Source organism: Silene latifolia, chromosome 1 (assembly GCF_048544455.1).
Source record: "Silene latifolia isolate original U9 population chromosome 1, ASM4854445v1, whole genome shotgun sequence".
NCBI lineage: Eukaryota > Viridiplantae > Streptophyta > Magnoliopsida > Caryophyllales > Caryophyllaceae > Silene > Silene latifolia.
This window is the reverse complement of record NC_133526.1, coordinates 191295253-191318084: the sequence shown is the minus strand read 5'-3', so window position 1 is coordinate 191318084 and position 22832 is coordinate 191295253. Positions and strand designations below refer to the sequence as shown.

At 42.6% G+C, this 22832-nt stretch overlaps 1 protein-coding gene across 1 annotated transcript; it reads left to right on the top strand.

Moving 5' to 3' along the window:
* Positions 1–1459: 1459 nt before the first annotated feature.
* On the top strand, positions 1460–7268 carry LOC141614290 (tRNA dimethylallyltransferase 2). The gene is made up of 10 exons (XM_074433050.1): positions 1460–1774; positions 1893–1972; positions 2967–3035; positions 3267–3339; positions 3440–3561; positions 4473–4547; positions 5157–5549; positions 5938–6013; positions 6614–6780; positions 6884–7268. The coding sequence occupies exons 1-10, from the start codon at positions 1555–1557 to the stop codon at positions 7055–7057; spliced, it is 1449 nt and encodes a 482-aa protein (XP_074289151.1). The 5' UTR covers positions 1460–1554; the 3' UTR covers positions 7058–7268.
* The last annotated feature ends 15564 nt before the right edge of the window (positions 7269–22832 follow it).

Here is a 22832-nt window from a genome sequence, read left to right as displayed (position 1 = left end):
GAGTCATTCTAGACATAGAATGCTAAAGGTAACGAGTTCTTAGTGTTCATGTCACTACTTTGTGTCTTGACATGACGCGAAGTATTCGAACGGTTTCCAATTTTCCACAATAAATTGGCGGCGACTCCACAAATGCAAACGCTTGTTTCCCAAGCCCCTGTGGGCCCCCCGTGTCCACAAATTGGCCCCTTTCTCTTTCCTTGGTCTTTGTGCCAAAACCAAGGGACAACAATTGACCGAAACGGAGGGAATAATAGTCATTAGTCATTGTTCTTGTTAGGCTAAAATAGCGAACTGGATGACCAAGTTAGAAAATTCATGTTTTATTTTCTCAAGGAGGCTAGAGAGTCACTGGGTTTCACTCGATCTCCTCTACAATTAATTATCACTTTTTGATATAGAGATTTTGAGATATCCACACGGAGTTAACCTAACAAATACAATACTCGGTAAAATGTATCGATCTAAGAAGCACATGTTAAAGTAGTCTAAGGGCTTGTCTGGAATCCATGGAATTATTATGGGGGTAAGTTTTATTGGGCGATAATTACTGGGGAAATTAATTAGTGGGGTAATGAGTTGTTTGATGATATGTTTGGCATAAGAGTAATGAATACTGAGTAGATTTTTACTCCCTTAATCATTACCCAGGGGGGAGGGTGGGTAATGTATTACCCCTTCACAAGGGTAATAATTCCAGGAGGTGAATAATTAACCGTATACCAAACATGAGAAATACACCTCACATATTACTCCCCTAATCATTCCCCTCCTATTACCCTCAATCCAAACAAGCCCTAAAAAAGAATGTTTAAGAAAAATAATTCTATATTTCTATTTTGGGATATTCTACATGGTACCCCTCAATTTTTCGACTTTCTACATGGTACCCCTACACTTTTTAAAACATACATGGTACTCCTAATTGTTCTCATTATCACTAAGTGTACCCCTAAACTTTATTTTCCGTCAATTAAACTCAGTTTTAGGCATTAATTGATAACTTAAACGCGTAACTAAGCTTGTCATTTATTATCCCATGACATAAGAACTCTATTAGGCTCAATATCCCATCTCGATCCTAATATTTATTGATATATATGGGCTAAAAAAATTTTGACGGAAAATTTATTGATCCCCTGCCAAATTATCATGTTCAAAGATAGATATTGAGCCTAATAGAGTCCTTATGTCATGGGATGATAAATGACAAGCTTGGTTACCCGTCCAAGTAATCACTTAGCGACCAAAACTGAGTTAAAACGGAAAATAAAGTTTAGGAGTACACTTAGTGATAATAACAACAATTAGGGGTACCACCATGTATGTTTTAAAAAGTGTAGAGATACCATGTAGAAAGTCAAAAAATTATAAGATACCATACTACCATGTAGAATATCCCTTCTATTTTTCACTAAGCTGTGAAGGCACGTGTTACAAAAACCGCAAATCGGATAGGAACTATAGCTTTTCCATTTCAAGCCCAATCCCAACCCAAACCAATCAATACCATTCGAAGTCGAGAAAACCCAATCAAACTCAAAGTCCTAAACAATGGAGGACGATTCGATGAAACTCCAAAACCCCAACAATGGCGGACAAGCTCAAAAACCCAGAATAGTAGTGGTTATGGGACCTACTGGTTCAGGAAAATCAAAATTAGCCATTGATTTAAGTACCCGTTTTCCAATTGAAGTCATAAATGCTGATTCCATGCAAGTTTACCATGGTTTAGATGTTCTTACCAATAAAGTCACCTCTTTTGAGCAAAAAGGTATTTCCTTTTTACTTGGATTGTAGTTTTTTCTGTATTTTTCAGGCACCATTTCTTGTTTAAGACCGTCTTAACTTAGTTATGATTAGTTTTTCTTATGTGGGTTTTTATATTGCAGGAGTTGTTCATCATTTACTTGGAACAATTAGTCCAACTGTTGAATTCACTTCTAAGGATTTCAGAGATGCTGCTATTCCTGTGAGCAATTGATTGATTTTTCGGCATTTTGTTTTGATTGTTGCATATATTATGTAGGGCTTAGTCTTAGTTAGCCGCCGTTGCTTTGGAATTTTGTTTTAGTTCAGTTTGATTCAGTTCAGTAATCAGTTTGGTTGAGGCTATGTTATTTCGCTTCAGTTCTGTTAGTTTCGGTCCAAAAGAACATGACTTCAATGTGATGGAATTTTTGGGTAATATACTTGGAAACACAGAATTAGATGCCCATTACAATGTATGAGTTCTGGTTCGATGACTGAGACTGGACGCCTAGCGCGTTTTGCTTTAGACTTTTGATTGTGGGTAGGAGCCTAGTTGGGGAACTGAGGAAGTAAGTGTGAAAAAGTAAGATTTTGTAACAAAGTGATACTTAGATTGGTGGTCTGACTTTTCACCATTTTTGTGGACTTTAAACAAGGGTTGCTGGGGATCTGTGGCTGGTTGACTGGTTGTGCAATCTTGTATTGTTTAATTCTAGTGATGAAGAGATTGTGAGTGTGCAAGGTACAATTCATAGTTTTTGGTTTGGTTTGGCGAGGTTATCATCAATAAATTGCAAGTGTGCAAGCATGAGGTTTTTTTTTTTTAAATTCTAACGTAAATACTCCCTCCGTCCCGGTCAATTGTTGTCCTTTGGTTTTTGCACAAAGACCAAGGAAAGAGGAGGGGGCCAATTACTAAATGACAAGTGGACCAAATTGTGTGAATGATCAAATTGCTCATCAAGTTCATTCTTAAAATAGAAAGGACAACAATTGACTGAGACACCCCAAAATGGAATAGGAGAACAAATGACCGGGACACAGGGAGTATATGTGAAGTTAGATTGGTGGACGGTGTTATCATTTTTCTGTTAGCATAAGAAAAAATCGTTGGTAAACTGTGTTTGGATGTGCATCTTTATACTATTTACTTCTATTGATGAAGAGATTAAACAAGTATTTATTTTGATGAATTGAAATATTTTGGATTTCAGCTTATCGAGGAGATAATAGCTCGGAATCACTTGCCTGTTATAGTTGGCGGAACTAACTTTTATATACAGGTATGCTATGGCTTTCATGTGCCTGGTTAAGTTTTATGCATTACCTCTCAGGCCCCAGCTCTTTGGTTTGAGTTCACCTACGCTGTATCCCTTTTTGCTTACAACTTTGTAGAATCTGAGAGTTGTAGTTTGGTGTAGATTGTAATGTAAATGAGCAAGTCCTCAAAAGAAATTAACGTTCTTTACAAGCTTGTTTGTTTCTAATTTATGTCATTCCCATGTCACATTCAGGCTCTTGTCAGTCCTTTTCTACTTGACGATGCCTTAGGAGATGCGGATGACAGACATTCAAGGGATTGGTCAGGTAAGCATTAAGAGATATCTTCTGAGCAAAGGGGATAATTAAAAAAATTTCATGCTTTTAGTAAAAAAGTATGAGCATAATTTAAGCTTTTCTCTTCTAGACATAGATCATCAGCAAGAAAATGAGTATGATGAACAGCAAGAGAGTAGTTACAGCTATGACCGTCTTAGAGCTGTAGATCCTGTTGCAGCCAACAGGATACATCCAAATGATTATAGAAAAGTAAGTGCCACAGTTTTATATGCTACTTTCTTCATTTTGATTCTATGTTTTTCAGTTTGCTGAATTCTAGTCATGATTGATATCTATGTTAGTCTAGTTATCCACGGCTTACATACACTGAGTGTCAAATGTTGACATGATATTCCTACTGACATTACACCCCGTCTGGCAAATGGATGAGCAGTGTTTACTATAAATATTTTATTTTTCTAGGAAGTTCTGGTGGGGGATGGGTTAGTTGTTCGAGAATCCGGCACTGTACTAACTCTAAGAAATTGTAAGTTGATACATCATTAAGGATCCCCCTTCTTTCTTTATACCCTATTACAGGCCTTTAAAATTGGCGCCAGAAAAAAGGTTCATCAATCTCCCTCTGTGAACACCAAGGGTTGAAGCAGCTAGCTTGTCATCCGGCTGTATTTGACTTGTAGCCATGTTTTTATCAAACAATATTCATTGTCCACCTTGTCATCGATATAGAAGCTTACGGCTGTGTGACTGTATCTATCACCCCCTCCCTCCTCCTCCCCTCCCTCCCTTGTCTTTTCTTCCTCCCGATTTGCGAGCGTAGTTTCTCTTGTCTTAATATTTTTTAATTGTTTTTCCATCTCACATTTATAGTTCTATAGGACAATTTATATTAGCCGACCCCAAATTGATAATTTTTTTTTGTTATTTTTCACATGTAGGCTAACTTCTAGTACCCACTATCCAGTACTTTTTTTTGTTGAGCAAACCCTGTCTGTGTTTCTTGACTTTCCATTCTGCTACGCTACCTTTTCGCTCCCTAACTTTTGCAGAGTAGGTAATAACTAGGGCTGCTTACTTAATCTGGTACTTATTGGTTGTTAACTGGAAGTATCACGATCACCCCTTGAATGATTGAATAAATCTTATTGGAACTTCTGCAGATCAGGCAATACCTAGAGTTGTTCTCTAAATCTGGAGTCCTTCCGAGCCAACTCTTTCAGGAAAAGATTACAGAGGTTTGTACTCAAATTAGTACGCCATTTATGATTAAGTTCGTACTTTACAAGGGGCTTGAGCTGTCCAATAGATCAACTATCTAGCTATGTGTCTAGTCTCCAGATCTTTAGATATACCCCTACAAAGTACCACGTAGCAACCGATGTTTGTAGCTAAACCTTTTCCTTTGCATTGTGAACACTATGCTTCAGCTTAACAAAATATTCACTCAGAAACCAATAACTATAGTTTTTGGCACTTCCTGCCTTGACGATCTGAAGTTTCAGACTTTCAGATAAACTTCTCACGCCAATGATGTGTCTTAAATTGAGAGATTTACCCCTTACCCGGGTGTAGAGATTTGGAGGGATCCAGTTTCCTCCCTCCAAGTCAGAACAAAATCATTCGAATCTAAGATGTATTTGGAAGAAAAACATCTCTGCTCTACCCCCTCCCTCCCTCCCACCCCCCTTCCAAACATCAAAAGCAAACAAGGCCTTATGTCTAAGTTGGATAAACTTTGGAACTTTTCACTAAACTTTTCAGCTGCCCTAAACCATTGTGAGTCGAAGGCTTTATCATTGTCAATTGTTGTTTTCTAAACTTTTCAAATTTTATGTGGCAGACAGAACTGGGGTTGTCTTGGGAATGATTCAAGATACAATTGCTGTTTTATCTGTGTTGATGCATCTCTCTCTGTACTGGATCAATTTGTGGATCAAAGAGTGGACCTGATGATGGAGGCTGGTTTGCTCGATGAAGTTTATGATATTTACACCATGAATGCCGACTATACACGAGGTTTGAGGCAGGCTATTGGTGTCGGGGAGTTTGAAGACTTTCTTTGCGCTTTCAATTCCCAAAGCAGGAAAGCTATAGAAAGTTCATATGAAGAATCAGCTTCATTGAAGTGCAATGTGAGGGAATTTTTGAGTCTTCCCTCTGGTTCCCCAACCAGAGAGCTACTAGAAGAAGCCATTTCCAAACTGAAGTTAAACACACGAAGACTCGTACGTCGGCAAGTAAGCTTTCTGCCTTTTTGTTGTTAGTTGCCTGTACTGGTTCTGTCTCATTATAAATGGTAATGATTTGAAATTAGAGTTTCATTCTTAAAAGTTCTGTCAAACGCAATCTATGAATCCCTATTCTTAACGTCTTGCTGTGTATGACCATCAACCTCATGTGACTTAGTCGTTGAACTTTGTGTGTTAAACTTAAATTCAAGATACCTATCAATCTACCGCATGAAAAGCTTCCTCTTTGAGTTTTGTGGTCATCCATGGGAAGTCTCATGTTCTACTGATGTACTTCGTAACTTTTTTGGTACTGAATTGTGAAGCATGTTTAGATTTGTCATGATGAATCTTAATTACAAAGGAGCTAATTGTTGCTGATTTTTGTTTTCTATAGAAGAGGAGGATAAAGCGATTGCAGACGTTATTTGGCTGGAACATTCATTTTGTGGATTCGACAGAATCTTTGCGTGGTAATTTTTTTTTACCTCGTCATATCTGCTATTTCGCATAATTATTGCCTTGATGCAAGAGATTGAAACTATTGCGTATCTATACTCCATAGGTTTCTTTGGCATCTTGCGTATCTATACTCCATAATTGTTGCCGAGTTGTTCACATAATTTTTTTTGAAATGATCGCTGTTGCTTTTTTTTTTTTTTTTTTTTCATTTCTCATTTTTAAAAGAAATGAAACCACCAGTTTATTCCTGCTCCTGGTAGGATTGGAAGGTGAGCGGAGTATAACAATCCGTGTTATAATCGTACCCTCTATGAGTTTCTTTGCTGGAAGAATCAAAGAAACGGAAGGAGTATCATTTGCAGTGGCGGAGCCAGGATTTGAGGCCAACGGGGGCGAAATATTTCAGCGGAGGCGAACGGATAATAGTATAAGGGAAACTTGAATTTTTTTCGAAAATTCTAACTAAAACTTTTGCGATTTCCATCCGCCAGCGGGGGTGAGCGCCCCTGCTAGCCCCCCTAGCTCCACCACTGATATTCATTTGGAAAACACTCCGTAGTAGGCAATTACATATTGTACAATGACACTCAAACTAAACTTCATGTTATCAGGAAAGTCCGAGGATACATGGACTGTACAAGTTATCGAACCAGCTGCAAAGGTTATCGATTCTTTTCTCACTTCCGACGTGATCTCAACTCCAGGCTCAAACAGCACAAGCAATGCCGTCATCCAGAAACTCACTGAAAGGGATCTGTGGACTGTGTACACTTGTGAGGTCAACATCTCCATTTCAATTTCAATCTTTTCAAAAGTAGTTCCATGAAGCTACATCATTCAAACTGTTCTCACCCAACATTTTGTTTTTCCACTTGATACAGGCATGTGGAAACCGGATTCTTCGTGGTTCGCATGAGTGGGACCAACATAAACAAGGACGAGGACATCGGAAAAGAATGGCAAGCCTGAAGAAGCGTCAAGGTTCTTTCTCAACCGACCCATCTCGGCCGCAGGTGGTCACTGATCATAACATAACTTCTGATGCATTTCCATAAAATGACCTTTGATAATGTGAAAGAACGTGACATTTGAGAATATTAATGTTTTAGAAAAGTAGTTATTTATGGTGTGGAAACATAAGCAACCTCTTGTGGTCCTCTGATGTAATGGTGTTAGAGACTTATGAGTTAAGAGTATACCTTCGTGACTCACGAGCCATGACTATTGACTATGTTAGTATGAAAATTGCTCGTATATGATTTGGACAAACATTTCGGGTGCACCAATGCTTGTTTAAGACCATTTGATTTAACACGGTTCTCTCCCCCCGATTAGAATAAAGGGGGCAATAAAAGGAGGTTGTGAGAGGTCTTAAGTTAAGATCATCTTAAGCAAGATCAATGGTTTCATGTGTGTTGGGCAGCGATACCCCTTTTTCAAATTATGAAGTGACCTTCACTCTTTGCTTTCAAGTATCTGTCCATTGTAATCAAATACTTGAAAGCAAAAAAGAGTTAACGCCATTTGTTTTGATACATTAAGGGGGCGTTTGATTGGTGGTATTCAGAAATAGAAAGAGAATCAAAGTGATTGATTCTCTTTGTTGGTGTTTGTTTGGCTCTTTCAATCATTCCCTTTCCCCCTATCTTCCCTCTAACTCATTACCCCTCATTCTCTCAAGCATTGTTGTCAGAATCGCTATTCGATTCAACGATTCTACGATTTTACGATCCAAAAATGTTTGACCGATCCTGGATCCAATGATTCTATCATTGTTGTAGAATCTTACGAACCTATTAATTTGAAAATTTCTAGAGATGAGATCATAATACGATACTACGATCGGATTCCATAATAAAAAAAATTAATATATATTTTTATATAATGACACCGTAAAACCCAAATTTCGTGTAAGTTGTTCATACAATGATACTAAAATCATTAATTACCAATATTTTATGAATAAATATTAATAAATACAGTAAGTGTTTTGGTTTTCAATTATATGTTTTTACCAAATAAAAAATTATATTTAGTAAGTTTGTAGAATCTTGCGATTCTACGATCCGATTCTACCGACTCGATCCTACCCTCCCCATCGATCCAAAGTAAAATCCCGATCCTGATAACATTGCTCTCAAGTCTCAACCACCTCACACATCAACCATTGATCACTGCCACCATACTTGTGACCACCACCACACTTGCCACCAACACGACATGACCACCACCACAGCCACCTCGTCGTCGGATTTTACAGTCTTTAAATCCAGCGCCTGCCACCACTGCAAGCTACTACAACCACCAAGCCCTCCGCTGCCACCACCGCAAGCTACTACCACCATGCGAAAGCCGACACGCCGGAGACACTTTCAGCCCACTTACACCCATGACACTCATGCCCCCACAATTCCTCACTGTCAATCGAAACCCCCATCATAAACACCATCCAAAACCTTGGAAAACTCTCCTCCACCGCCGAAGTGTACTCCCCCGTCCCAATCAAGGGTTTTTAGAGGCGAGGGAGTGAACTTCGATGGTGGGGGAGTGTTTTTTTAGGCTTCTAGTGGTGTTTGTGATGGTGGGGTAGGTGTTTAAAATAAGGGCATGGTTGAGTACGGTGGTGGGGCAGGAGAATCTCCGGCAATGATAGAACTACCGCGGCTGCTTAAGGTGATAGTCGAAGGTGATCTTTGCCATTGATGGTGGTGGTGATTGGTAGTTGAGCATAAAGGGTGGTTGTTAGTGTTATTTTGATTCCTTTGTTGAACAAACCAAATAATAAAGTAGATGAGTAGGTCTCCCTTGCGACGGGTCGGATATTGCGACGGGTATTATGTGAGTGGAAATGGGTAGAGGGGACAAGGTGGGCACCCACCCCATGTGCTCTCTCTCTCACCCCATGGGTTTTGTGTGAGACAAAATGGTACCCGTCGCAAGTTTGCGACGGGTATCTCCGTCATAAGGGAGAATTTGTGAAAGTAGATTAGAGGTAGCTGTAACAACCCGGATTATAAAACAAAGGAAAAACTTATATAAAGAGAATATCAGAGTACGATACTGATAAAAGGGTCAAGGTGGCGGAAACACCAAGCCCAAATCCGGTTCGCTACTAATCCAAAACCAAACTAATACATTATTCAAGGTTCTTAAAACATAAAGTAAGGTCCTAATTTATTATTCATCTCGCCGCACACAACTTCCCAGCAAGATATCATCCAAAACAGCAACAATCTGAACAACCTGAGAAGGGGGTCGACAATCAGTCGGGAGTAACTAGATGCTCTCCCAGTCATGTTTACAACAATTGAATATAACTAACAATCATTAACAATTGAAATGCAAAACTAGTAAACATGTGAGACCATCTATACTCATGAAAACTTGACAACAACTTACTACCAAAACAATGGCATAAAAAGATAAGTATTCGAAACGTTTACTCCAAATCAGCTAACATGTGACGACGCATAACACAAACCACATTATGACATCATGCACATCATATAACCACTGTGACCACGTAACATGTGACCAAACCAACAACCTACTAGAGCGTATAACAACTGCCTCTAATCACAAGCACGGTGTATAAAATGAACGCCTTAGAGCGTATAACAACTGCCTCTAACTGACGGAGCGTATAACAACTGCCTCCATCGGTGTGGATCGTATAACAACTGCATCCAAGGTACTATGTATAGCGTATAACCACTGCCTATATGTCTAAGACCTGGCCAGACTCTCGGTGCAATAACTGTACACCGAACGACACTCGGGGAATAGAGCGTATAACAACTGCCTCCATTACCCCCCCGACCATATACCATACACTGGACCTCAAGGGTTGCATTAGTTCATTCCGTTTGGTATATAACCGATACCTCACGTCATCTATACAACCAGCCCACAAACAATGCACAAAGATATAACCGACTATACATACATGTGAATAACATCACTATCAACTCATAGGATAATATAACTGACTATCCTACAATCATATGAACAAGAGCAATAAACGATATATGCAAACACAACGTTATATAATGAAACTGAACACCACATAACATGTGAAATAAGTATCAACCATTCAATGTTATAGTAACCTCAGCTATAACTTTAACATTAACCATTCAATGTTATAGTAACCCTAACCATAACATAAACTCCGGATGCGAGGTTATAGTAACCTCTACATTAACTTTAGTATATATAACTTGAAGTTATACATACCTCAACTATAACCTTGATACGAAACTCAAAGTTATACTAGCATTAACCATAACCTTGAGCCATAAATCTCAGGGTTATATTAGTTACTGACTATAACCTTATCTCGTACTTCAATGTTATAGTAGGTCCAACCATAACTAGAGTAGCTACCCAAAGTTGTATTAACTTAAGCTATAACGCTTGAATCATCATCAATGTTATACTAGCTTTAGCTATAACTTTGGAAAGAACTCTTGGCGCCTATCATGCCGCCACTAGGGTTTATTCGTAAACCCTAATTACGCTCATGACACCCATAATAAACACATAACCAACATATGATATATAATTAATACATTTAAACATATACGAACATGTGAAAACATATTTAATCATGATAACAAATAATCAAACATGTACCAATCATGCAAAACAATCATTAAATCATATTAATTACATCAATTGGCATAAACACAATTAAAAGAAAACACCTAGTTACCTTATTAAGCAAATAACCCTAAAGATCGTCTTCAACGATGTAAACGTCCTCTCCAGGAGCAACTTCCACGCCTTTATGAATCATCACGTGCCAAAGACAACGAATCTAATAAATATACTTATATATATATAAAAACTATAAAAACTATAAAACTACGCGAAACATAAAAACTTACGAAGAGGATAGATAAATCCAAGAAGTAGGATTGATCTAGGCACGAAAGATGATGAAGAACGAAGAAGAAAGAAAGACGGCACGAAACCCTAGGCAGGGTGGCGCGCGGCACGAGGAGGAAGAGAGGAGGAGAGAATTAGGTTTAGGGTTTTGTGAGATTATGAGAAAAGAAGAGCAAGGGTTTGGTCTCCCTTCATATTTATAGAGAAGCTCATGGGTTTATTCTAGGTTTAGGCCCAAAACTCACCCATCAACCCTAAGATTCACGTGAGACCCAAAGGAGGAACGGGTCTTCACTGATTTTCGAGCCCAACGAGCCCAAAAGATAAAAGACGGATATTTTCCCGGAAAATAAAATATAAAATATGGGAAAATAAATTATAGAATTATATTACGGAAATTAGGGGTGTTACAATCCAACCCCCTAAAAAGAAGTTTCGTCCTCGAAACTTGATAAGAGAACTACCTCACTCGAAAAGATGTGGATGCTTCTCTCGCATAGACGCTTCGGTTTCCCAAGTCTCTTGCTCGAACTTCTGACTTCTCCACAGAACCCGAACCAAAGGCACAACCTTATTCCTTAACCTCTTCTCCTGACGTTCCAAAATGCGAACAGTACGTTCCTCATAAGTCAGGTTAGGTTCAACCTCGATAACATCAGCCTGTAGAACATGTGATGGATCACTGCGATAACGACGCAACTGCGACACATGAAACACATCGTGAACCTTCGACAGATTCGGAGGTAAAGCCAACCTATAGGCTACTTCGCCAACTCTCTCGAGCACCTCATACGGTCCAATGTACTTAGGACTAAGCTTTCCCTTAAGCCCAAACCTCTTAACACCTTTCATCGGCGAAACCTTAAGAAAAACCTTATCGCCAACCTCAAACTCAATCGGTCTACGCCGCAAGTCTGCATACGTCTTCTGTCGATCCTGGGCTGCCTTAAGCTTCTCGCGGATCAACCTCACTTGCTCAATCGATTCCTGAACCAACTCTGGACCAAGAACGACAGCCTCACTAGAATCGTCCCAACACAAAGGACTACGACACTTTCTTCCATAGAGTGCCTCAAACGGAGCCATCTGAATACTAGCTTGATAACTGTTGTTGTAGGAGAACTCCACAAGCGGTAAACTCTTCTCCCAACTAACTTGAAACTCCAAAGCACAAGCTCGCAACATATCCTCAAGCGTCTGAATCGTACGCTCGCCGACCATCGCCATTGCGGCATGAAAAGCCGTACTCATCTTAAGCTCACTACCCAAAGCTAACTGAAGCTTCTTCCAAAACTGAGAGCAAAACCTCGGATCACGGTCAGAGATGATATCCTTAGGAACCCCATGAAGACGAATGATCTCACGCTGATAAGCATTCGCTAGTTCCTCGAGACTCCAAGTCTCCTTCATCGGAATGAAATGCGCGACCTTAGTCAAACGATCAACCACGACCCAAATCGCATTCATTCCTCTCGGCGACCTCGGCAAACCCATAACGAAGTCCATCGAAATCGAATCCCATTTCCATGTGGGAATCTCCAAAGGTTGCAGTAGACCACCAGGTCTCTGATGTTCGAACTTAACCTTCTGACAAACCAAGCAACAGCTCACAAACTCGGCGATCTCTTTCTTCATACCCGGCCACCAAAACTTTAGCTTCAGATCCTTATACATCTTATCACCACCAGGATGAACCGAATAGGGAGTACTATGAGCCTCTTTGAGAATCTTACATTTTAAGACCTCACAGCTAGGCACACACCAACGACCATGGAATCGTAGACCATCATCAGGTCCAACGTCGAAGTCTTTGGCACGCCCTTCGCTTATAGCGACTCGAACTCCTTCTAAGTATTCATCCTCTCTTTGCTTAACTCGGATCTCATGAAGGATCTCGGGTTCAGCAACCATCGCACTCAAATCTAAAGTACCAGGAAGAACTACTTCAAGGCTCATCTTCTGGAACTCTCGACTCAAGTCATCGGGTAACACCAACACAGATCTCATACCATGACACACCTTGCGACTCAAAGCATCTCGCAACCACGTTTGCCTTACCCTCATGATATCAGCTTCAATCTTGTAGTCGTTAAGCAACTCCAACCAACGTCTCTGCCTCATGTTAAGATCTTTCTGAGTGAAGATATACTTCAAGCTCTTATGATCCGTATAAAAGTTGCAAGAGACTCCATACAAGTAGTGTCGCCACAGCTTAAGTGCAAACACCACTGCTGCTAACTCAAGATCGTGAGTCGGATAGCTCGTCTCGTGAACTTTCAACTGACGAGAAGCATAAGCCACAACTTTACCCTTCTGCATCAAGACACAACCCAACCCAAACTTAGACGCATCGCAGAACACATCGAACTCAACGCCATCTTCTGGTAGAGTCAACACAGGAGCGGTAGTCAACCTTTTCTTCAACTCCTGAAAAGCGACTTCACAGCCTCGGTCAAATGAACTTGGATTCCTTCTTCATTAACTGAGTCATCGGTCTCGCAATCTTAGAGAAATCATGTACAAACCGACGATAATACCCAGCTAGACCAAGGAAACTCCGAACCTCGTTCACATTCTTTGGACTTTCCCAATCGACCACGGCTCGAATCTTCGACGGATCAACCATAACTCCATCGCCAGATATCACATGACCCAAGAAGGTAACTTCCTTTAACCAAAACTCGCACTTTGAGAACTTAGCATACCACTTCTGCTTACGCAGAATCTCCAAGATAACACGAAGGTGACGCTCGTGTTCAGCCCCATCTCTCGAGTAAATCAGTATGTCGTCTATGAACACCACGACACACTTATCCAAATACTCGCTGAAAGTGCGGTTCATCTGATCCATGAAAACGGCAGGTGCATTCGTCAAACCAAACGGCATCACCACGAACTCATAGTGGCCATACCTTGAACGAAAAGCAGTCTTAGGAATATCCTCATTCCTAACTGGAATCTGATGGTAACCTGACCTCAGATCGATCTTCGAGAACACACTAGCACCACGGAGCTGATCGAACAAATCCTCGATCCTCGGCAAAGGATACCTATTCTTGATAGTAACCTTGTTCAGCTCACGGTAGTCAATGCACAACCGCATACTACCATCCTTCTTCTTAACGAACAAAACAGGAGCACCCCACGGCGAAGCACTCGGTCGGATAAAACCCTTATCGATCATCTCCTCAAGTTGCTTCTTAAGTTCCTCAGAACTCACCGGTGCCATTCGATATGGAGCTTTCGAAATGGGACCGCCCAGCAAGAACTCAATCGAGAACTCTACATCTCGCTCGGAGGAATACCAGGTAGATACTCGGAAAGACATCGGAAAACTCCCTAACCACAGGGGATATCCTCTAGCTTAGGCTCAAATTTGAAACACCATGGACACTGCACAGATAGATCTGATGACCCTTTCTACCCATGTTAACCATCTTCATAGCAGAAACCCACTTGACCGTAGGTGTAACCCTAACACCTTGATAAGAAACCCTCGAACCTGTAGGACTCTTAAGCACAATCTTCTGATCACGACATAGGAACCTAGCGTCATAGCGAGATAACCAATCCATACCCAAAATCACATCAAACTCTCCGAGTTTGAATTGGACGAGATCGGCAGGAAGGATCGCCCCTGCGATACTGACAGGTACGTTCTTGAAAAGAACGGAGCAAGAAACAATCTCACCCGTAGGAAGGGATATAGAGGTATGAACGGATGATGAGGAAGAGAGTCCAGCACGGACGGAAAAGGATTCGGATACGAAAGACATCGATGCACCCGTATCAAAAAGAACAAAAGCAGATAAAGAGTGAACGAGAAAGGTACCCGTAACCACATCAGGATTAGCATCAGCCTCAGCACGACTCATAACAAACACTCGCCCAGTCTTGGGAGCATCAGCCTTCGGCGCACTAGTCTTCGGAGCATCAGTCTTCGGCTTTTGAGGACAGTCAACAGCTTTGTGACCCGGTGACTTGCAAAGATAACATGTAAGAACATTACCGTCGCAGTCCTTACCCGGATGGTAAGCATTTCCACACCGGAAGCAAGACCAGTCCTTCTTAGCTTGACCCTGAACACGCGGGGAAGACGAACGAGCCTCGAACTTCTGCTTCTTCTGGGAAGCACTGGGAGCAACATAAGGCCTCTTCAAGAACTTATTCTTCGCACTCTCCTCAGCCTCGGTAGCAAGGACAGAATCATAGATGCTAAGAGCACGATCATAAGCCTGCTGGAAAGAAGTTGAAGGAATGCCAGACATAGCAGTCCGGACCTTAGGAGCTAGATTCTTCTCATAGCGACGAGTCCTCGAAACCTCGTCCATAGCTACAGAAGTAACGAAACGTGACAGCTTCACGAACTTGTTGGTGTACTCCTCAACGGTCATGGAACCCTGCTGTAGACGAAGGAACTCCTGCTCCTTCTGCCAGCGCATCTCCTCAGGATAAAACCTTTTCTTCAGAGCCTCAGAGAAAAGAGCCCAACCATATCCTGGTTGAACTTCCAAACCAGCTCTAGCAAGAGCCCACCAGTTGTCGGCCTCGTCCTTCAGATAATAGGTGGCGATATCCACCTTCTGATCCTCAGGACATCCCGTAGCGAGGAACAACTTCTCGATCTCTTGAATCCAAGCCTCTAACGCAGTAGGATCATTCGCACCATCATAAGTCGGAGGACGATGACGAGCAAAGCGATCAAACACAGTCGGTTGCGGATGGTTGTTGTGGTTGTTGTTGTTGTTGTTGTTGTTGTTGAGGTGGTTGGTGAAACCTTCGGCCATAGATGCCAAAGCGGCCTCTAGTCTTCTGATGCGGTCAGCATCGGTCTCACCATTAGCGTTACGTACCATCTGCAAGAACGAAGTCTCGTTATAAGTGGTAGAACCTAAGTACCACTCCAAACAACTACTCATACACTTTACAAACATAAGAAAACCAACCAATCCTATTGGTTTCTACCCCATTTACTCTCACTCATTAACTAGGTCATTTATTTTAGTCATCAACTAAGCGAGAGTTGGGAGCGTGTTCGCTCTGATACCAACTGTAACAACCCGGATTATAAAACAAAGGAAAAACTTATATAAAGAGAATATCAGAGTACGATACTGATAAAAGGGTCAAGGTGGCGGAAACACCAAGCCCAAATCCGGTTCGCTACTAATCCAAAACCAAACTAATACATTATTCAAGGTTCTTAAAACATAAAGTAAGGTCCTAATTTATTATTCATCTCGCCGCACACAACTTCCCAGCAAGATATCATCCAAAACAGCAACAATCTGAACAACCTGAGAAGGGGGTCGACAATCAGTCGGGAGTAACTAGATGCTCTCCCAGTCATGTTTACAACAATTGAATATAACTAACAATCATTAACAATTGAAATGCAAAACTAGTAAACATGTGAGACCATCTATACTCATGAAAACTTGACAACAACTTACTACCAAAACAATGGCATAAAAAGATAAGTATTCGAAACGTTTACTCCAAATCAGCTAACATGTGACGACGCATAACACAAACCACATTATGACATCATGCACATCATATAACCACTGTGACCACGTAACATGTGACCAAACCAACAACCTACTAGAGCGTATAACAACTGCCTCTAATCACAAGCACGGTGTATAAAATGAACGCCTTAGAGCGTATAACAACTGCCTCTAACTGACGGAGCGTATAACAACTGCCTCCATCGGTGTGGATCGTATAACAACTGCATCCAAGGTACTATGTATAGCGTATAACCACCGCCTATATGTCTAAGACCTGGCCGGACTCTCGGTGCAATAATCGTACACCGAACGACACTCGGGGAATAGAGCGTATAACAACTGCCTCCATTACCCCCCCGACCATATACCATACACCAGACCCCGAAGGGTTGCATTAGTTCATTCCGTTTGGTATATAACTGATACCTCACGTCATCTATACAACCAGCCCACAAACAATGCACAGTATAACTGACTATACATACATGTGAATAACATCACTATCAACTCATAGGATAATATAACTGACTATCCTACAATCATATGAACAAGAGCAATAAACGATATATGCAAACACAACGTTATATAATGAAACTGAACACCACATAACATGTGAAATAAGTATCAACCATTCAATGTTATAGTAACCTCAGCTATAACTTTAACATTAACCATTCAATGTTATAGTAACCCTAACCATAACATAAACTCCGGATGCGAGGTTATAGTAACCTCTACATTAACTTTAGTATATATAACTTGAAGTTATACATACCTCAACTATAACCTTGATACGAAACTCAAAGTTATACTAGCATTAACCATAACCTTGAGCCATAAATCTCAGGGTTATATTAGTTACAGCTATAACCTTATCTCGTTCTTCAATGTTATAGTAGGTCCAGCCATAACTAGAGTAGCTACCCAAAGTTGTATTAACTTAAGCTATAACGCTTGAATCATCATCAATGTTATACTAGCTTTAGCTATAACCTTGGAAAGAACCCTTGGCCGCCTATCATGCCGCCACTAGGGTTTATTCGTAAACCCTAATTACGCTCATGACACCCATAATAAACACATAACCAACATATGATATATAATTAATACATTTAAACATATACGAACATGTGAAAACATATTTAATCATGATAACAAATAATCAAACATGTACCAATCATGCAAAACAATCATTAAATCATATTAATTACATCAATTGGCATAAACACAATTAAAAGAAAACACCTAGTTACCTTATTAAGCAAATAACCCTAAAGATCGTCTTCAACGATGTAAACGTCCTCTCCAGGAGCAACTTCCACGCCTTTATGAATCATCACGTGCCAAAGACAACGAATCTAATAAATATACTTATATATATATAAAAACTATAAAAACTATAAAACTACGCGAAACATAAAAACTTACGAAGAGGATAGATAAATCCAAGAAGTAGGATTGATCTAGGCACGAAAGATGATGAAGAACGAAGAAGAAAGAAAGACGGCACGAAACCCTAGGCAGGGTGGCGCGCGGCACGAGGAGGAAGAGAGGAGGAGAGAATTAGGTTTAGGGTTTTGTGAGATTATGAGAAAAGAAGAGCAAGGGTTTGGTCTCCCTTCATATTTATAGAGAAGCTCATGGGTTTATTCTAGGTTTAGGCCCAAAACTCACCCATCAACCCTAAGATTCACGTGAGACCCAAAGGAGGAACGGGTCTTCACTGATTTTCGAGCCCAACGAGCCCAAAAGATAAAAGACGGATATTTTCCCGGAAAATAAAATATAAAATATGGGAAAATAAATTATAGAATTATATTACGGAAATTAGGGGTGTTACATAGCCCCATTCCATTCCCCTTCTTTTTCTTTCTTGATTCCATTTTCTTTTCCTTTCCCCAATCAAACGCCCTGTAAATATACTCTCTCCGTCCGGTCATTTGTTTGCCTTTGATTTTGGCACGAAGACCAAGATAAAAGGAGGTTAATTATTAGATGACAAGTGAATCAAATTGAGTGTGGATGATCCAATTGTTAATCAAAGACGTTCCTAAAATAGTAAGGCAAACAATTGAGGGACACTCCAAAATAAATAGACAAACAAATGATCGAAATGGAGGGAGTATACTTTTGTCTCTGAAATATTTACATTTTACACTATTTCTGAAATACTCTCTTCTATTCACTAAATTCTTCCACATTTGTTTTTGGGTAGAATTTAGTGGAATGATGATATGTGGATGTAAATGAAAGTAAGAGAGAGAATGTGAGATTATAATAGACAAATAAGGAAAGTGGAAGATCTTAGTGATTTTATCGTTTAAGGAAATATGGAAGATCTTAGAGAATAGGATGGAGTATCTTTTGAGTATTCTACTTGCATTTTGACACAATCACTCGACGTTATAGCCCTTAAGAGCTCTCTTTTTCCGCGATTTTTTTTCCACCATTATTGAGCCAAGGAGCTCTACTCCGGCTTTCGTTTCCGACCAGGCCCTGGGAGACGGCTTCAGCCCATAGATACCTTTTGTTCCGGGTGTAATTCCAGAGCAAGTATCGTTACCACCCGTGGCTTGTAGAGTAATGTCTTTGGTTGGATTCTTCTCGTCCTTATCGTTCCTCTCGGCCTCTCCTGCAACAATGAACGAACTGAGGGCTTGGCTTTGTGCCAAGCGTACTCACTCCGACGCTCAAGTCAGTAAACTCAAAGGATTAAGTTGTGTTACTTGGCTAGATATGTATTGTAGAGAGATAAGGGAGATATTACCAGATGAATAGTATATTTAGGTTAAGTTGTGAGAGACTTTCCTCAATGAAGGTTGAGGAGTATTTATAGGCTTTCACCTTTTGTCACGTAGTGGCCAAGTGGCCAAGTGGCTTATCAGGTGGAAAGACCGTTCTACCCTCGGCCGATGGACCTACGGCAGGCCGGCCGAGGGTCTTGGATGTGAGTACGCGGATATGTGCCCCGGCTGGCGGGTTGCCATGCCGATACCCTGCTAGCTAGCAGCCGATGGGTCGCATCGGGCTAAGCGATCTAAGTCGTTGACTTGCTGTGGATATCTTTGACCTTGCTCAGTGTGTTGACTTGGTCAGCGGTGCAGAATATGCCCCATCAATTTGCCCCCAGCGTAGTCTATGCCGTGGTATGGGCTCCGATGTATGCCGAGCGTATATTCTGCAGAGTAAATTTCGAAAATCTTTCTGTATCGGTGTCTTCTTGTGTACCAGCGTGGCTCTTGCTAGGCCGCTCCATATACCATATCCCCCCTCCACATGGATGCGTAAAGGGTATCCGATGTGGAAAAGAACATGACGCTGGCCGAGACCGAGACCAGGGCCGAGAGTCTTAGGTTGATTTGGATTGCCCCCGGCCGGTGCTTCCTGGCTTGGTTGATCGGTAGCCGGCGGAGACTAGATACCTAGGAATTTGTTTGAGGGAGATGAACAGTCGAAGAGATGTGAGTAGGCGTGTTGAAGACGTTTGGTCACTGTTGCATTGATTGACATTCAACTGTTGCGACGATTGACATTCCGCGGTTGCATGCTTGACACGTGTGTGTTCGCTGATTGGTTGACGCTTCATGGGCTGTGCCCTGATTGGTCCTTCTTCATGGGCTTTTCTCTATAAATAGGGTAGTTATTCCGTGATTTTGGCCTCCATTTAATTTTCGAAAATTTCTCTCTAAAATCTTCATCTCTCCAAACTTTCAAGGGTTGTCTTTGTCTTCTTAATCTTCGGAAGATTTGATCCGGCGAGTGTTTTTCTTTAAGGTAAACAAACAAACTTTTATTTTTTTCTTGCTAGTAATTTTTGTGAATCATGTCTTCTGCTGATGCCGGGATTGGTACTTCTGCGCCGGGGGGTTCCCCGTCGCGTTTTGATGAGGAGGAGATACTGGAGGCCATCCCGCTAAGGTTTGGGGGGCCTAGGTCTCCTTCCCCTGTAGCTGAGATGGCCCTCCTGGAGGAGTTGGAAGATGAGGATGAAGATGAGGGGGCTCCCGGTGACGGTGGGAGGATTACTACCCCGGATCGCGGTGAGGGGGCTCCCGCTGGTGGTGGGAGGAGGGCTATTCCAGACCATGGTGAGGCCTGTACGACTGGCCTCGACCGTACCTGGACAAATAAGTTCGCAAGCAGCTCCGGAGAAACTCTTTTCGGAGATCACTTCTTCCTTGGTGAGGGGTACAAAATTGTTCTCCCTCGGGAGGGTCAGGCGGTCTGCTGTCCTCCCCCGGGTCATATCGGCGTGTACATCAGGCATTTGGAGTACGGGCTCCGGTTTCCTTTGAACGAACACGTCGTGCCCATCATCAAAGCTATGAATCTTGCCGTGGCCCAGCTGCATCCGTTGGCCATGAGGACGATAATTGGCTTTGTATGGCTCTGTCTCTTTAAAGGGGAGGTCCCTACGGTTGACTTATTCCGCCGACTTCATAGTCTTCGGCCGTCATTCGCCCGAAGGGTGGGGTGGTATAAGCGTGCGAGACGGAGCGGGATATGTCTCCGTAAACAAACTCACTTCCTGCAAAGACTGGCAAGAGCGATGGGTGTACGTCCAAGTGCCGGAGGACTACCCGTTGCCTCGGTCTTTTCAGGGCCCCGTTCACCTACGGTGTGAGACCCGGGAAGAGTATGAGAAATACGTCTCCCGGGGTAACAAGGTTAAGATGGACGCTACTTTTGTCCCTCTTTCTGCGGATGAGAGGCGGGCAATGCAGCTATTTGATGCTGAGGAGGGATGGCTGCCCCCGACTCAGATTATTCTTCAGGACGAGATGCTATGTCGCGTCGGCCCCATACCGGCCCTCAGCTGGGGTGAGTGGGGTCGGTGTGAGGCCCACCTTTGCTTGCTATGTTCCTTTTTCTGAGCTTCGCTTTTACTTCCTTTATGTAACTCTTGTTCGGTTTCTTGCAGATCGGTTTGGTCGGGATCTGTCAGAGAAAGACTTGGGGAGGTTGGGGCTTGATAAGGACGGGAAGGTTCTCACCCGTCATCCTACGGCTGAAGTGAAGGATCGCCGAGTGTCCCCTAACGAACTCATGGACAAACAGACGAAGGCGTTGGATCGGGAGACGCTCGAGCACGGGTTCTTGGTGGTGTGCAAGAGATCGAAGAAGGCGGCGTCCCAAGTCGGCGGCCGCATCAATGGCGACTCCTCTTCGACCCCGGCGGCCGAAAAAAAGGCTCATGTGGAGGTGATCAACATTTCTGAGGAGGAGGTGACCGTTGCTAAGGTCCCTTCTCCGAGGAAGAGGAAAGACCCACCGTCTGCTTCCGCCGTTGCCGGGGAGGAGCCTGCTTCCACCAGCACTCCAACTAAGAGGGTTCGAACTGGTACGGATTTAACTTGTGGTTCGGATTTAGCCGGCTCGTTGGGTATTCCTGACGACAGGCTTTCTGACGTGTCAACGCAAGGTGACCTGGATGCTCTGTGTAAATTTTTTGTAGATCCATCGTCGGCGAGCTGCTTCACCTCCTGAACGGCGACACGAGAAGGCGGCGAGAAGGCGGGCCGAGAAGGCCGGTGACCAAAACGTCGTTGTGGACTCCTTACCCCGTTTTACTCCCACCGAGCTCGTGGCGGAGGGCGAGAAAATATACAAGAGGTGGGGAGATGGAGTCGTCCGGCCGCCTCCTTATCATAGAGCAGGAAAAGGCTACGCCCAATCCGGCCGCTGATTACAAGGCTCCAGCTTGATCTCTCCGCTGCGAAGGGGGAAGCCGGGAAGGCTAAGCTGGATCTTCATGCTGCTGTGAGGCGTGCGGAGGAGGCTGAAAAGCTGCTGAGGGCTGAGAGGGCCAAAGTTGAGGATGCTGATGGCGCCACGGCCAAGATGATGGAGGAGCGGAATAGGTATAAAGGCGCCTACGACGCTGTGGTTGCCAAGAGGGACGAGTGGGAGGGTCGGTTCCATAAGCAGGCGGAGGTGCTCAGTAATGTGCAGGCTATCCTTGCTCAAAAAGAGAAGGATATTGAAATGCTCCAAGATGATCTCCTCCCTAAAATGTGCGTCCACCCCGGACCGGGCCGAGGAGGCGGCCAGGGAGGCAATCAGAAGGTCTGTCCCCGACGGCTCCTTCCCGTGGGATAAATATGACCAGTTCATGGATGAGATAGCTGAGGCTGCGGAGGCAGCGGCTGCTGAGAAGGCGGAAGCGGCGAAGGCGGCTCAGACAGCTGAGGCCAAGGAGTTACTTGGAGATGGTCAGCCTTCCTCAAAGCCGGCCACCGAAGATGCCGTTACTACAGATGGAGGGCAACGGCAGGCATAGGGAGACGGGCGGTCGTCACCGGACTCACCCGGCGTCTCGGATAGCTTCAGCTGTTCGGGGGCCAACTATTGAGCCTTCTCTCCCTGCCATCCTTTTGGCGCTTCAAATCCCAAGTCTGTAATCTTTTGCTTTTTTTTTTTTTTGTTT

Coding starts and splice junctions, on each gene's coding strand:
- LOC141614290 (XM_074433050.1), top strand. CDS start 1,555: ATGGAGGACGATTCGATGAAACTCCAAAACCCCAACAATGGCGGACAA. Junction 3,562..4,472: donor ATCCAAATGATTATAGAAAA/GTAAGTGCCACA, acceptor GAACTTCTGCAG/ATCAGGCAATACCTAGAGTT. Junction 6,781..6,883: donor GGACTGTGTACACTTGTGAG/GTCAACATCTCC, acceptor CACTTGATACAG/GCATGTGGAAACCGGATTCT.